General features: G+C 39.5%; 1 protein-coding gene across 4 annotated transcripts in view; it reads right to left on the bottom strand.

Annotated features, from left to right (window-relative positions):
- The window catches only part of NAV3 (neuron navigator 3), a 441,074-nt gene that overhangs the window by 308,418 nt on the left and 116,050 nt on the right, over positions 1-16,606 (bottom strand). For all 4 annotated transcript variants that reach the window (XM_083400914.1, XM_083400916.1, XM_083400917.1 and 1 more), the window contains exon 2: positions 16,167-16,571. In XM_083400914.1, the coding sequence (XP_083257040.1) occupies positions 16,167-16,238 (72 nt within the window). In that variant the 5' untranslated portion in view covers positions 16,239-16,571. The remainder of the gene's footprint in view (positions 1-16,166; positions 16,572-16,606) is intronic.

The following is a 16,606-nucleotide window of genomic DNA, read 5'->3' as shown; positions in this document are numbered from 1 at the left end:
TGCTTCAACTTTATCAACTACTTTACCAAGCCAAGTACCAAGGAAAAAATATTCAAATTATTTTCTGCCGCCTATACATTTCTATACTGATAATTTATGAACACATACTCATTTTCAATTGCCTCCTGACTATACAACCCCAGCGAATTCCTCCTCCCAGAGAGACCTTCCATTATATCTTCTGGAAATAGCAATAAAATTGCAATCCATCAAATCCACAGAGCTCCCATAAAATAAATTATCTGAACACTTACTTTAGAAGAGAAATCACTGATGGCAACTATCTTCCTGCAGGAAAGGGATAGACATTTACGTGCACATGGAGAGGTTTTTACTGTGCTTTCTTTGTTGCTCATAAACTGACAGGAAACAATATTTACTTTCTAGAGCAATCTGCATTAAAGCCATTAGTTTTAAAAATAGGCTCATTAGAAAGAAATATAAGGCCTTAACTATACTTAATCTTCCCTTCAAGCTGACCTTCTGACTCTGAACACTGCAAGACAAATTTTGTGCTAATGAATAGCCACCAAGTACACCATCGCAGAGCATCTTTTTTTTAAAAAAAGAGCTTATACATAGCATGACCATATCTGCTCATATTCACCACCCATCCATTTTTCAAACCTTGGTTCTATGCCAATTCGTCACCTAATAACTTCTCTTCAGAATTAATTCTTTTTTCGAACTTGCATAACATTGGGTATTTCACAATTCTATCTCAAGCTGTCTCAAACTGTTCTCTTTTAACTGATTTTGTAGAAATACATCCATTTATCATGCATACCTCATTAAATTCTTGTGCTAATTTCATATTTCAAGAGGGCTGCAGGGAGTGTTTTCTGACCCAGTACAAATCCAGCTACTTCATAATTATGTCTCAAAGTCAATATTCCTGTCCGTTATCAGAGCCTTCTTCACTGTAAGCTCCCCCAGAGAGCCATTTCAAATCACACAAGTTATTCCCATGTTGCTCTTTGTGCAATGGAACTCATATATGGCAAATGGACTTCAAATATGGAAAATATATGGGCTTCATATATGGTACTTCAAGTGGATAGGGGCAATGAACCTGAAAAAGCTGGGATATGGAAATCCTGTTCCCCAAATCTAGGTAGCCTTTTGTACATATTATGCAAATCACTTGATAACTATGTAAGTCTGAATCCCCGTTGCTTGTGGTTACATAGAGGTGGGCTTTTTCACTGGTGGCGCCAGTGCTACGGAGCGCCCTCTCTGCTGAGGTATAATACAGTATGTCTCCATCCTCTTCCAGTTTTGCCTTGTGTCATTGCTATTCTCATCATACAGTGGTACCTCAGGTTAAGAACTTAATTCATTCTGGAGGTCTGTTCTTAACCTGAAACTGTTCTTAACCTGAGGTACCACTTTAGCTAATGAGGCCTCCCATTGTCACCACGCCACCACCGCGCAATTTCTGTTCTCATCCTAAAGTAAAGTTCTTAATCCGAGGTACTATTTCTGGGTTAGCAGAGTCTGTAACCTGAAGCGTCTGTAACCCGAGGTACCACTGTACTATTCTCTCCTTGTCTATTGTAATATATTATGCTCTGAAGAAAAGTGGATGGGGGGAACGGGGCTTCATCATGGGGTTTTTTCACCTCACTTTAATAAGACGTTTAATGGAAATTTGCCAGTAATGTGAATGCTGAATGCTTCAGGTTTGCCTTTTTATTTTTGGAAGTGATACATGCAAGTTTATTGAACTAAATGTTTGTTGTCTCCTTATCTTTTTAAAAAAATCAATTTTTCTAATCATCGGAAAACCAGGGGACTTATTAACTCCCAATCACTGGCCAATCAGTGATGTGCACAGAAGCATCTGCTAGAAATGGTTTTCCCTAAGATCCTGGAGAAAGTAATATTTGTTTGAAAAAAGCACAAGTGCACTTTGACAGTTCAAATTATTTTTGTACGCAGCCTTTTTGTGGTGCGACAATACCTTATTGTCTTAATGATAGGACTCTGGGTACCTTTGGGAAGCTATGCTGCAAAGTTAAAAGCTACTTTCATTTAACCAAGTTAAATACGCAAAGCAATAAACAGTCCATTCTCCACCTTTTGTTTCTAGAACAAAACTAATATACATAGATTTATATCCTATATTCTACTAGTGTTCAAGGGTGACTGTTTTAGGATTATCAGCATAGAGTTTTAAGCTTACTCTTGCTTGGCTTGCACATTTCTAAACTGATATTTTGAAGCCAGATCTCTTGTGTGGTGCAGACAAAAACATTTTAATTCCCAATTTTTCCTTCATCAGCAGTTCATTGTGTCAAACATTCCAGCATCCAAACTAAAATAAACCACAAACATTTTAACATATGGATTCCTCAGTCTCATTAAATTGCTTGTACAGTGCATAGAAATGTCACAGCCAACACCAGAGATTAGATCTAATAAGGACTATCACCACAAAGCTCTTGGCAGAAGATGCAGGCTGATGAGCTCACAGACAGATGAGGCCTTTCTACTGTTTACAGCTACAGAAAGATACAAATGAAAATGATCTTGACTATTTCTAATCCTCTTGGCACCTTAGTTAATATATATTCCAAGTGACATAAAAATAGAAAGGTATAATGCACATGAATTGCAAGAATGTTTTGAACATGATTTTTATACAATTCTGTAAAATTTTGTACTATTTTAGTTACCTGATTCAAATTGATAAGACGAAAGAAAGAAAGAAAGAAAGAAAGAAAGAAAGAAAGAAAGAAAGAAAGAAAGAAAAGAAAGAAATCACAATAGCAGTATGACACCTGAATAACTGATTAAATATTTTGCTATTTTTATTCTTTTCTACGTTTTTTTGGTTTTCATTTGGTGTTTTCTCTTTCTCTTTCTGTTTATATTTAGATTGGTTTCTTTTAACTTATTGTATTATTAAAAAGCTTTAATAAAATCTTATTTTAAAAATAGTTTACTGTTACGGAAGATAACATTCAGTAAACAGTTCTGGACTTAGATACAGTTATATACAGCTAGATACGAGTACAAAGTATCTCCATTGCTCCATATAAACTCCAGGAATTCAAAGCACAACACTGGACAAATAACACCAATAGACTGATGACTCACATACTAACTAACTGAGCTGAAGTACATTAATCACAGATATAGTCGAGGCACTGGGCCATTATCATCACAACTGCCTTGGCTGAACTTGCACCTACGATTAGCTCATCCATGGTGATTTATACTCCATGAAGGAAATTAACCTCTTCTTATGTCTGGTTACGCCAACATGCCTTTAGTTATAAACACAGAGAAATAAGGGGAGGGAGTTTAGTGAAACAAGGCGAACAAAATGTAGAAGAAGAAAGGAGGAGGATAGGCAAAGCCTTCCTTGCTTTTCCTGTCCCCTTCTGCCCTTCTGCCCTTCCATTTTCATTTTCCATTCTGTCTCCCTTGCTTCACTCACAGCAGTTTTCCTCCCCATTGCACTTTGTCCTATTTTACCTTCCTTTTCTGTACCTCTATCAAAACACTAACCCACACAGTCCTGCTCAAGTACTGTGCTGCATGTACAGCTATCTCTTGATGGGCAGGCTCCTGCCTTTGCAAGAGAACAGCTTCAGTGTCCAGCTGTGACCCATGCTGCAAAAGGGACAGAGGAAGAGGTCAATGGAATGGAAAGAGGAGGAATGTTGGGGGTTGGGGGGGAGATAGATGAGTACTTGCCTGGATGGATGATAGAAAGGAATATGCAAGTATCAAGAAACTTTCTCAGGGAGGAGGTATCACCGCTGCTTCAAGCAAGCAGGCAGGTGGCAAGGAGGCGGGCATGGCATCCAGATCCAAATCTACTGCCCTTTCCAGAGTGCTGACTCAGAAAGTATTCCTCATGGTAGGCCACTGCTAAGCTGGATGCATAAACAATGCTTTCTTTATCTTGTGAATTGCCCTGAGATCTTCAGATCAAGGTCAGTTTATAGATTTAATAAATAATAATAAATAATTTCTGATAAAGAATGCTTATTGATTTGATAGGAAACCATCTGCCATGTTCTATTGTTTCTTCCAGTCAGGTGTTCTAATGTCATCATCCATGTCATACATTAGATAGATAGATGATAGATAGATAGATAGATGATAGATAGAGTTATATTCAAATAAATAAATAAATAAATAAAAGACTTCACACTAATCATACAAAGGCAGTGCACCACAGGGCAAGTGACAGAGATTGTTCTGGCATATCTCTGCATTTATTTTTTAATTTAAAAAGGACATATTAAAGTATTGCTAAATGCGCACATCCAGTAAAACTAGTATATAGAACTCTTGCCTTACAATCGCTTTCAGGCTTCCCCAGGATTCGATGCCTTGCATTTGCACACTCCCCAGGTCTCTATTAAATTTATGGTGCAATATAGCCAGGACTGACAGAGCAGACAAGGATCCAGTCTGCTGTCTCTAAGCAGCTTCTTTTTGCTCTCAAGAGGCACAGAAACATCTCTTTTAGAAGCATGCCCCCAGACACTTTCCAGCTCTCAGTGGTCCAGGGCAGTTTTTCTTCTCTTAATCTCCTACGTTCTTTTCCAGGTAGTTTCACTGTCCACAAACCTCTGTGCAATTAAAGAGACTGGCACAAGGACACAAAAACCCTGCAGCAGCGAACAAAAGATAATTAGAACTTCACAGTTCCAAAAGGTCTTGCAGACTCATGCGCACAGTCTTTCTACTGGGACAAGAGATCAAAGCCGATAGCAACCTTGTGCAATGATTAAGATTTAATGTTAAGCCTATGAAAATACCACAAAAATTTTATGGAATATTAAACAGTTACTCAAATCACTTCCTCCTCCCCCCCCCAAAAAATCACTCCCCTTTATATTGATGAGGAAGAAAACACAATTTTATTTTAATTAAGATGGGCCATCTTCTCTGTCCTTTTCAAACCAATGAGATGTTCATCATTTTTAATGTGTGTGTACTAATTATTGCAAGTTTTAAATGAGGCAATGGATTAAGTCCCCAACAATTTTATTTCTCCGACAAATTCTCCCCTGAGCAAGTCGGCTAGACTAAAGTAGATCCCTTTCTGGTCCATTCATGCCACATCTACAGGGTTCCACTGGGGCCACGAATAAGATGCAGCTATATTTTGCAATGTCTTAAGGAGCTTCATTCCAGATTTAGAAATAATAGAATAATCTGGGACATGTGTTTGGATTTCAGTACAAGGTGAATAACACCTACCTATTTAAAACATTAATATCCTACCTTTACTCAAGGCAGCCAACATCAAAGTACATCAAAATTTTAAACAGCAACGAAGCAGCCATTAAAACAATCTGGCATCTTCTAGCAAGTAAAAACAATGCAGCAAGTTGAAAACAAATTTTTAAAAGTGTTCATTTGAAAGTGTTCTTTTGAAAGTGAACACTTTCAAAAAGTGTTCATGGCTCAAAAGCTCTCCTAAGCAGCATGATTTTAGCTAGTTGGCATGAGGCTGCATTGATACCATTTGTTTACTGTGGTACTATATATCTATATATATGTGTGTGTGTGTGGTACGCGGGTGGCGCTGTGGGTTAAACCACAGAGCCTAGGACTTGCCAATCGGAAGATCAGCAGCTCCCATTGCTCGGTCCCTGCTCCTGCCCACCTAGCAGTTCAAAAGCACGTCAAAGTGCAAGTAGATAAATAGGTACTGCTCTAGCGGTAAGGTAAACAGCGTTTCCGTGCACTGTTCTGGTTCGCCAGAAGCAGTTTAGTCATGCTGGCCACATGACCTGGAGGCTGTACGCCGGCTCCCTCGGCCAATAAAGCAAGATGAGTGCCGCCACCCCAGAGTCAGCCACGAATGGACCTAATGGTCAGGGGTCCCTTTACCTTTACCTATATATCAGTATGAATAGCCTCTCTGAAATGGTGACAATAATACAGGGATAAACAGAAATTCTGCATCCAAGCTCCCACTTGTGAGTGAGCTGAAGACACATTTCTGCACATGAAGAAAAGTTTGCTGCCTACCTGCAGCTCAGTGGTAAAGCACCTGCCTTGCATGTAGAAGGCCCCAAGTTCAAGCCCCAGCATCTCAAAGTGGGCCTGGCACAGACCCTTCTCTGAAATCCCAGAGAGCTGCTGCCAGTTTGTAGAGATAGCACTGGGCTAGATAAGAAGATAAGAGCCTGCTGAATCAGGCCAGTGGCCCATCTAGTCCAGCATCCTGTTCTCACCAGAGCCAATGAGATGCCTATGAGAAGTGCGCAAGCAAGACAGGAGCACAGGAGCACTCGCACATCCCGAGGTTTCCAGGAACTGGTAATCTCAGTCAAAACACTTAGCATTCGATTTAATGATTGCAAATTAGAGGTTCATTTCTTCTTTGTCAATCACACAGCGATGGCTTTGCATATAAACTGTCCTTATATAGCTTGTGCTTTAAAATTGCCTTTTCAATGTCACTTATTAATAATATCAAGGAACAGACAGACTACTCAGCAAGCTGGGGTCTATTAACAATTATTTAAGCTCCACATTCCATAGAATTGCCTATGATGGTTTCAATAGAAACAATATAGCTTGGGGAAATGAGTAGGAAATAGATGTGGTTGTTTACGGATTGCACATGCAGTGTGGGTGTGTGCATGCACTCTCAACAACAGGTATTGCATGGGCCTTATACTACTCCCTCTCCCCCATACTGGTTTTGGCTTTTGAAAAGCTGCTTGTTTTTGAAATTCTGATTGAGTACACTGCATAGGTCAAATAATTCAATAGGAAAGTGCTATTTGATTTGACTGAACTCAAATACAGTTGAGCTATTTTTACTAAGCATGCAGTGAGAGTGTGTGTAATTAGTGGTTTCATCCATATGTGCTATAATTAATCTTACTTCTTGCATAGCCAGCCCAGTCTCCATCATGCACTGAGGAGAGCAAGGCTGCACCGCACAGGCAGATATATAAAACAGAAAATTGGCTGGGGGAAACAGCCCAGTAAAAAAATACCTATATTATGTTGAAACAATCACAGCAAAACTATCATATTTACTCGAATGTAATGTGCACCTTTTTTGGCCAAATTACGTTGCGAAAACTGAGGTGTGCATTAGATTCAAAGGGGCATTAAATTCACATGAATACGGCAGATTCCCTAGCTTGATTGCTTCTTGCATTTGGAGATGAACCCCATTATATGCACTATTTTATTACATGTGCTATTTGGGTGTGGGGAGGGGGCATTGTGGTGGCTTGGCGAAATTACTAATTGCACTAAGGTGACCCACAGCATAATCTTATGCATGATTACAAAGTCCCACAGAAACTTGGAACTATTTGAAACCAAAAGTAGACTCCCTGAAATTAGTGTTCTTTTAATATAATATAAACTTCATTATCTGGGTTTTTTAATTATCCAAATAAGATAGTAAACGTCTTCTTGGTGTTCCAGTCCTATGAAGATCTTCCATTTTCATTTTAATCAGTTTATGCAAAATAGATCAAATTGCTTTAAAGTTCATCATATGCAAGTTTGTTTATTTGTTTATTTATTTTTATGCAACTTCTTTTATATTGTATGCTATTTTACAATTTAATAATACTATTCGACTTTGTTAATTAACAAACCAAGTGACTAAATAAAAATACTGATGCAGTGGTACCTCAGTTTAAGAACAGCCCTGTTTACGAACTCTGCAAAACCAGAAATAGGGTCTTGGTTTAAGAACTTTACCTCAGTCTAAGAATGGAATCCAAACGGTGGAAGTGCACCAGCGGCGAGAGGCCTCATTAGGGAAAGTGAGCCTTGGTTTAAGAACGATTTTGGTTTAAGAACTGACTTCCGGAACGGATTAAGTTTGTAAACTGAGGTACCACTGTATTTTAAATGAGATGCATAGTGTAGTAGCTTATATAGGACAACAGTACTATTGCAAATAATTTGTAACCATGACAACAAAGTCTGAGCATACTGTTTCATGTTAGAGGAACCTCACCTGTGTTCTTTCTCATCCACTTTACACAGCTTCACAACTACTGCTTGTTGTGTAAGCACTGGTATTTTAAGCCCTGCATTCTAGTTTAGGCCACTACGTAAGGAAGTTACAGGTTGGGCTGGCATTAGTAACCATTATTAACCTCTTGGTGAGGAAGCAATGTCAGATTTACTCATCTGAAATCAGGCAGAAATGTACAAATGTGAACAAAAATGCAGCAATTATAGGAACATGAATAAACAAGGTAAGCAGAAACAAATAAATTCATACGCCTTTACTGCTCTCTCTCATATTTAACTGTCAGCTATGCAGGCAGGTCTCATTCTAATTCAGGTGTTGCTTTACAACACAGAGGAACTTGGTCGTTTCAGCACTCTGGTCAGCTCCAGGACTCAGCTTGCAGCTTTAGGATCACCTACTCTCAGAGACCCCATTTCACCTTTGAGACAGCAGGTTCCATTTCCTAATGTTGTATTGTGTTCAAACTCTTCCCCGGCTTTCCCATCCTACATTCTAAATATGAACTTTTCATGCAGATTTCGAAGGCAACCATTATGGTGGGTTACCTTGAAACAGCTGGCTCTGGGGGACTTTCTATTTCTAATGAATATGCAGACTAGGGTTGAGGAAACCTGCAAGTGGGCTTACAAACACACACAAACCAACTAGACTTGAAAGATCCAGTTCCCCACCTCTGCCAGAGAGCATTGGCTTTTATGGGGGATTGTAGCTTCCCTCCCCAGCTGCATTCTCCATGAATTCCTGCCCAACCCATGCAACAATTAAAAGTTGCATTTTATTATTTTGTCAACTACCTTAAAGGCTCCTTAAAAGAAAAGGGCAAGTGGAATCAAAGAAGAAAAGCAAGACTTTTAAAGAATGGACATCAGAAGCCAGGCAGGTAACTTTTTAGTCTTCTCTTTACTGTTGTAAGTCTGTTCTATTATGTAGTCATCTGCTAGCTGGAACACAAATGGCTTATTTTGCTTTCATTGTTGTCTGGGTTTAGAGAAATACTACCATTTACTAAATGGCAAATTAAACTTAAGAGAATGATTGCAACTAACATCTGAATGGAGAAGACCCATTGATTTTACATTTCAAAAACACTGGCTGGAAGAAGGAGGCATCATTCCTCAATGTTCCATAATTCCAAGATTCTTTTAAATCTTTAAACTTTGCTCTCCATATGCTGTTTTACTCCAACTCACATCAGCAAATCCCAGCATGGCCAATGTAATTATTATTATTATTATTATTATTATTATTATTATTATTATTATTATTTTATACCCCACCCATCTGGCTGGGCTTCCCCAGCCACTCTGGGCAGCTTCTAACAGGACACTAAAATACAATGACCTATTAAACATTAAAAACTTCCCTAAACAGAGCTGCCTTCAGATGGCTTCTAAAGGTTTGGTAGTTTTTCTCTTTGACATCTGGTGGGAGGGTGTTCCACAGGGTGGGTGCCGCTACCGAGAAGGCCCTCTGCCTGTTTCCCTGTAACTTGGCTTCTCGCAGTGAGGGAACCGCCAGAAGACCCTCGGCGCTGGACCTCAGTGTCCGGGCAGAACGATGGGGGAGGAGACGCTCCTTCAGATATCCTGGACTGAGGCCGTTTAGGACTTTAAAGGTCAGCACCAACACTTTGAATTGTGCTCGGAAATATGGTGAGGGATGATGTGAGTTGTAGTTCAACAACATCTGAGGCTACACATTCCCCATCCCTGCTTTAAATCCACACATTTGTCTGGCAGGAAAGGAATGGCTATATCCTTTCTATTTCTCAAGGTTATTCCTAGTGGTTGTCGCCTAATTTTTTGGATGTTACTTGCTTACATGCAGGCTTACATCAAGAACAGTTATTCCACCTCATGGGTGGATCACCCTGTGATGTTATTGATGACTGAGCCTGCTGATTAGACACCATTAAAAAGGAAATATTTTCTCCTATGCTTTTAAACTCCTGAACCATCTTAGTGACTCCTCAGAGTGCTAAACTGACCCTGACTTCCTAAATCAGGAATGGGAAACCTGCGACCCTAATTTTGGAACCCCAAATTGCACTGCTGGATAAATCTCAGATATTTTCAATAAATAAAAGAAGCAATAGTGTTGTCAACAAACTTAAAATGCTAAGTTTCACAGTTTAATTTTAATATAGACAATGAGCATGTTTTTCTAAAACTAATTCGAAAATGAGACAGCCTTAATTCTCTCTCTCTCTCTCTCTCTCTCGTGTGTGTGTGTGTGTGTGTGTGTGTGTAACAGCAGTGCTACCTTCTTTTGCTGCTCATTCACTAAAAGTAGTGAGGTATGTGTCACAAATATTTCTCTGCTCTTTGGCATAATACAGAGAATTAGTTATCTATGTATACGCTTGACTTCTGTTCCTCAAGCAGGAAAATCCTCATGGGTACTAGAGGGTTTTCCAGCGCACAAATGCTCAAAAAGCATCTTCATCTATCTCATCCGCTCCAGGCACAGAATACAGCAGTCAAGGGTACTTCAAATCCAGAGGCTGCTTCAACAGCTGATTGCTTGGGTAAGCAGATTTCAAATTCATTGGCATTCTTGCCATGTAGGTATGGATTTCAAGCTGCACTGACAGCATCCTTTGGTCACAAACCAAAGTTTGCATCCTTTCATTGCAAACTTCAAAGTCAATTGATTACATAAGAGTGCAATGCGTGCAATGTGTGATGCTGAACCAAAGGAAATCAGGAGGGATGCAACTGACCTTGTGCGATATACTTCAGTACCTCAGGAATTTCCAGGGGAAAGAAGTGAGAAAGTGTGAATTCTCATGAGTGGGCTGCTGAATGGCAATGCCTTTCAGGACAATTTAAGATCATGTATGCTATTTATTACGACAACTAAAGCAATGCACATTCCTGGCTACATTAAAAACAAAAAAAGTCTCTATGTTCTTCTATTTGATTCTAAATCTAAATAGTTACAGTAGTCTTACATCACTTGGGCAACACATTTTTAAAGTAAGCAGAATGCTGGCAGCAATTCTAGATCTGTTGTACATGTATACAATGAAATATAGTGCTCAGTTTTAAAAAAATAAAAACTGTGGTGATCACCTTTGTTTCAGTAAGTGCTCACAAACCATACAGCAACTGTGAAGCTAGAACTAGAGCAGGAATGAGGAGCCTGTAGTTCTGTAGTCGTTGCTGGACTGCAAGCCCCATCATCCCTGACCACTGGCCATGTTGGCTAGAGCTGATGGGATTTGGAGTCCAACCACATATGTGGGGCCACAGGTTTCATTTTCCCCAATTTGGAGTAAGTTAATCACAGGGCTGTCATCTTTTTATAAAATGTACAGTACAAATTTGTGCAGTACAAATAACTAAGTGAAATTAATTAACCAGATGCTAGATACAGCCAATAAAAAAGGTGTGGTTTCTTAACTTCTTTTCTGAACTAGCCTCAAAGTGACTTTCAACAGATTTCAATAATACTTGAAACCAATGCAATATTTAAAAGCCAGCCCCTCTCACAAGGAAGTATTAATCACTACCCTGGCCCAATCAGCTGTCCCCTCCTTGCTACTTTTTATCAGCAATGAGGGGCAAGGAGTAAGAGCCTGGACCAAACCAAGCACTGTGTCCATATCTTCAAACTTTGCTAAGATAACTGGACTACATACTGGTCTGCATGCCTCTTGAGATTCATCTCCTGTAACAGCAGTGTCAAGGTCCTGGCATATGCAAGTGATTTTATCCTCAAAATGTTTTGCAAATGAGTCACAGAGAGCTACCACTGGTTCTACCACCTACTTTGGACCAGATTGTAAAAAGGCCCCATACTACCCAGAAAATCACTGCCAGATAGCATGGTGAGGATGCACTGGAGGCAGCAAAGTATGCCTTCTTTATTGCCTTCACTGTCACTGAGTAAACTTGATAATAAGCACTCACCAGTGTTTGATTGCATTTGTCTGTAGTTTTCCTCCACTTGTGTTCAAGCCGTCTCCCAACTTGTTTCAATGCCCTGAGTTCTGGAGTACACCAAGGAGCCAAGCAGACTATATGAAGCTGAGGGGTGATCATGTTATCCATGGCCCAAGCCATTCTCATGTTCTACAAATTGGCCAGGGTTTCAACAGGAGCACCAGTCATATCAGCCAGAAAATATTCTAGAGCTGCTTGGAAGACAATTGGATCCATCAGCCTCCAAGAAGGGACCATCCTAAAAAATCCCCTGCCTCTGCAGGAGGTAAAAGGTACTGAAAGCCTAAATCTACCCAGCAACAGTAGCTGGACTGAAGTGCTCTTTCAAGCAAGAAGTGTGGAATCAAGCACTCCCACAGCCACTGTTTCTTTGACCAACCTGTTTTTTCCCTTTCTGCAATGTTCTTCCTAGAAGACAAGTGATGCAATCTCCAACAAACCCTTAGGTCTCAGGTCAGTAGAAAGGACCAAAGCATATTCCCTTCAGTTCTGCAGACCCAGGGCTACTCCCATCCCTGCCTGAAAACACACGGAAGGTGACAGATTCCTAGTAATTTGTTCATATAGGTTTTTCCCCATCATTGACCATCACTACACTCACCCAGGGCTGATGGTGCCTGTGAAACCAACAGCAGTTATCCACAGATTAGATGTGTGCTATCATTATAAGCTAATGATTCTGTGTGCCTTGCTCCTGTTTATGGTTTTGGTCTACCACAAGGCATAAGTACAATAAGAGCAGGATCCAGACAGCTCTCTTAATTGGGAAAGCAGGGACACGATGAAGGGCAATTTTACATGCCATCAGCTGATCTCATCATCACATGGAAAACTGACAACATTGTGGGGAAGGAAAGACAAGGAAATGATGGTCATGAACTTGTTCAATTAAAGAAGAAAAAAAGCCATTTGAATTTTAACATAAGCTGTTGTTTTGTTTCATATTTATAGAAAAATGCTATTTAATTCCCACAGGTATACAAAGCTGTAACACTTAATCATTAGGGGTTTTTTTTCCTGAATAAAATAACCCACACATTTTGTATTTTGGTTTATGAAATACATTCACACATTAGTGTCATCTTGTCAAGTTCTTCTCCAAGGCATTCAGAGGTGGAAGACAATTTAAACACTGACAGCCAAGTTCTTCGGGATTGCAGATGCAAGAGCTTTGGAGGGGAAATGTTTAAAAGCACTGTGATGATGTCACAAGTGTGTGAGTACAGGAAGATCTCCATGATGCCACATCAATCCACTCACAGAGAATCTAGTTGGCACTGAATATACAATTACCCCAAGCCAAGAAAGTAATCAGACCGAACTCTCTTTCCCCTCCCTGCTCCCCTCCCCTGCAACTCGCTTCACCTAGTGCTTATCAATAAATATGAAGCACTGTTCATTTCAGCAACACAAGAACCTGCTAACACAAACAATTGCTAAATAGCTGAGCTGTTTTGAGCACAGACGCAAAACAGTATAGCTGCTACTATGCCTTAATGAAATTAATTTGCGATCAGCTATGTGGTAGCAACAGGAGCTCAAACCTGTTGCTGGTGAAATGCATTGCAGTAACTAATAAATGCAACATTGCAAGGCAAGACCATGTTTTGTAAAAAGTGCCTCATGGAATGGGAACACACATAAAATACACATCTCCTGAGCCCGACAAGGCTACAGCTGCAGCAGTCATTCAAGCATTCCTCTTTGTCTGTTCAGTGCTAGCAGGTGTCCTTTGAAGATAGTAAGCAATATGAGCAGTTTGCATCCAGCAAACTAGTTCTGTAGAGCACTTAAGCAAAAATATACTGCATTCATTGAGGATTTCTGAAAGTAGTTTTACCTTCAAAGTCAGAAAAGGGAGAAGACTCTAAAATCTTATCCTTTATGTTAATGTGTTTTGCATTTGTGATATTTTTATCAATGTTAAATAAATAACCATAAAGGAGAGAATGCCTCTTCTGAGATGGCACTGATGCTTTCCAGAGCTGCATGGTGATGCATACATGAGTCACAGGAAGCATTGTCAGAGAAAAGATATCATGGTTTGGCTTAGCATTTCATCCACTCTCTTGGTCAGCCAAGAACAAAACCTTTGATACAGTGGGTGGTTTGTCTGGAGTGAGTTTGACTTAGTATTACATGCAAACCAGGCCTATGTAAATCATCTCTTCAGCCTAAATGAGTGGATACTGCCCACCAGTTTAGGGATGGCTCAGAAAGAATCTGTTCAAGGACTCTGGTAGAACTGTAGCTGAGTCAGTGTTGTTATATTATCTTAATTTGTATGCTGCATTTCCACATAACTATGCCCTAAGTGATGAATAACACACAAACTAACACCTATCAATGCATCACTACAATAGACAGCCTGGTACAATTTCATTTAAAATCCAAATATAACAATTCAACTCAACAATACTAACATTGTGAAATATTAAGTTCATTACAAGGTCAGCAATGTTAGTTCCCGAAACATTGACCAGTGCCCTGTGCTCATGAATTGCAATGTTTCCTGAAGTCATAAAAATGAGCAATTTTTCCAAGTGCTGTCTAATTTGTTAGCAGCTGTTGCTTCACAAGCAGAGAAACACTTGATTTTCTTATGATTTTTTTTTATTGTTGGAAATGAAAGTGCAGACATTAAAATTCAATTCAACAACCAATTATAGTAACCAATATCTTCAATACCACTAGCAAAATAGATAAATAAGGTTTTCAATGGTTCTCACCAACCTGACTCCAGTTGAAAATGGTGGTTCTATAACTGAAGTGTTGGCATTTCAAGACTGAAAACTTGGGATGTAAAACACTAGAAACTGGATTCATACATATCAGTTACTTCATACACAATAGACAAAATACAGTGCAACCACAACAATCAGCAGATTGTTCAAACCACACCTATTGTTATACAGACAGCCATAAAACCCACCACAGGGCTATGAAACTGAACACAGGTGACATTAGAAGGAAAATCCATTTCCCTTTGCCTCAATGGCAAACACAGCAGTCTCATGTTACAAACATATACCCTCTTACCTGGAAGTAAGTCCCATTGAACTCAGTGGTTCTTACTTCTGAGTAGATATGTATAGGATTGCACTGTTATTCAACCTTCTACCAATTATGACATACTGAGAAGCCTAAGTCAGCCACAATCAACACAAACTAAATGGGATAGATTTTGCTGTTCAGACATCCATGAAAGGCAAGCAATAGTAACTGCATTTCTTCATAGCTTTGCACACAGCAAATGGAACATTTAGAAAGAAGACAAGAAGAAACCATTCAAGGCCAACTTCCTTCTCTGCAGAAGGATATTCCGAAAATATCCACTGGTGAGCACCTTACTTTTGCCACACAATGTCTCCTCTACAGCTCCCAAAGGGGCTTTCTTTTAGAGCACATAGCATTGGTGTTTGTGGTTGGTTTTTGTTTTTTACAAAATGAAGATCAATTGACTTTCAACCGGTCACTGTAATGATCTGTCAGAATCAAGGTTCTCCATTATGGAGGGAACCTCCACAGACAAAAAGGTTCTCTGCTGTAGAAGTTAACTTTCATCCCACACAACATTGGGGACAGGGATAAACACACACCTCTGCTGCACCTGTATTCCCTCATAGTGTAATAACAGCTGTACAGGGCACCTATTAAAAACAGGAAGTATTCTTCCTCATCAAGTTTGTAAATTATCCCAGGAAACATGAAACAGGATGTGACTATCCAATAGCTTAATTATTCTATTTCCTTCAATTAAAGACCATTTTTTAAAAGCAAATGAAACACATTTGATCGTTCTACACATAATGCTAGCATGCATTAATTACACTGAAATGCAGTTTTCACAGTTACCATCGGAAGAGTCTGGGAAGAGCAAATTGTCACTCCCATCGCAAGGAAGAACGTATTCAAACAAGGTCAGCACAAAGTTAACAATATTGCTTACTACAGGAGACATTTGGCACGGAGTCAGAAACGGCAGGAAAGTGAATGTTTTTGACAACCAATTTGCCAGATAATTTCAAGACCCTTTGGAAGTCAGATTATCAGGTAGCAATGAAAATCAGCTGCACAGAAACAGACTGATAGCAATAAGGATACATAGAAGAACACATTTAATTTTACACAGTGGTTTGTAAAGGTTAGAGAATTTTAAAAATACATATTTGTGGAGAAAGGGGATACGAATTTTAAAAGGCATTCAATTGTCAAAAGTAAGTTTTTACCTTTTTCTGATCTTCTAGCTTGTGGCTGAGCGGATTCCTTCCATGCCTGCTCATTTCTGAAGGTAAATCCATCACATCCGGTCCTTGTCCCTCAAAATGGAATTTGTACCTTGGAACAGCAAACTAATCCAAAATGTATGGGCTACGGACACAGAGACGCACTGCTTTTTCCATCACACACCTTAGTGGAAATTCACCACCTCCAAGGAATGGTTTAAGAATCCAGTGACTGGGTAGAGGAAATAAATTTCACGATTCTCTCTTCGGACCTTCTGAATCAACATATCGTTCTTAAAAGACAATACATCCAAAGAGAAATGTTCATCCGCTCCTTTAAGCTCCAACTGTTATCTGTTGCTTCCTATACAAGCTTCCATTTTTAAAGGTTACATCCTGTCTGTGAATCTGTTGAGGAGGGGGGAAAGACATTTAATTATTAC

The sequence above is a fragment of the Podarcis tiliguerta genome (assembly GCF_965153285.1).
Source record: "Podarcis tiliguerta genome assembly, chromosome: 10".
Classification (NCBI taxonomy): Eukaryota; Metazoa; Chordata; class Lepidosauria; order Squamata; family Lacertidae; genus Podarcis; species Podarcis tiliguerta.
The sequence above is the reverse complement of the archived record's forward strand: the minus strand, read 5'-3'. Positions and strand labels throughout refer to the sequence as shown.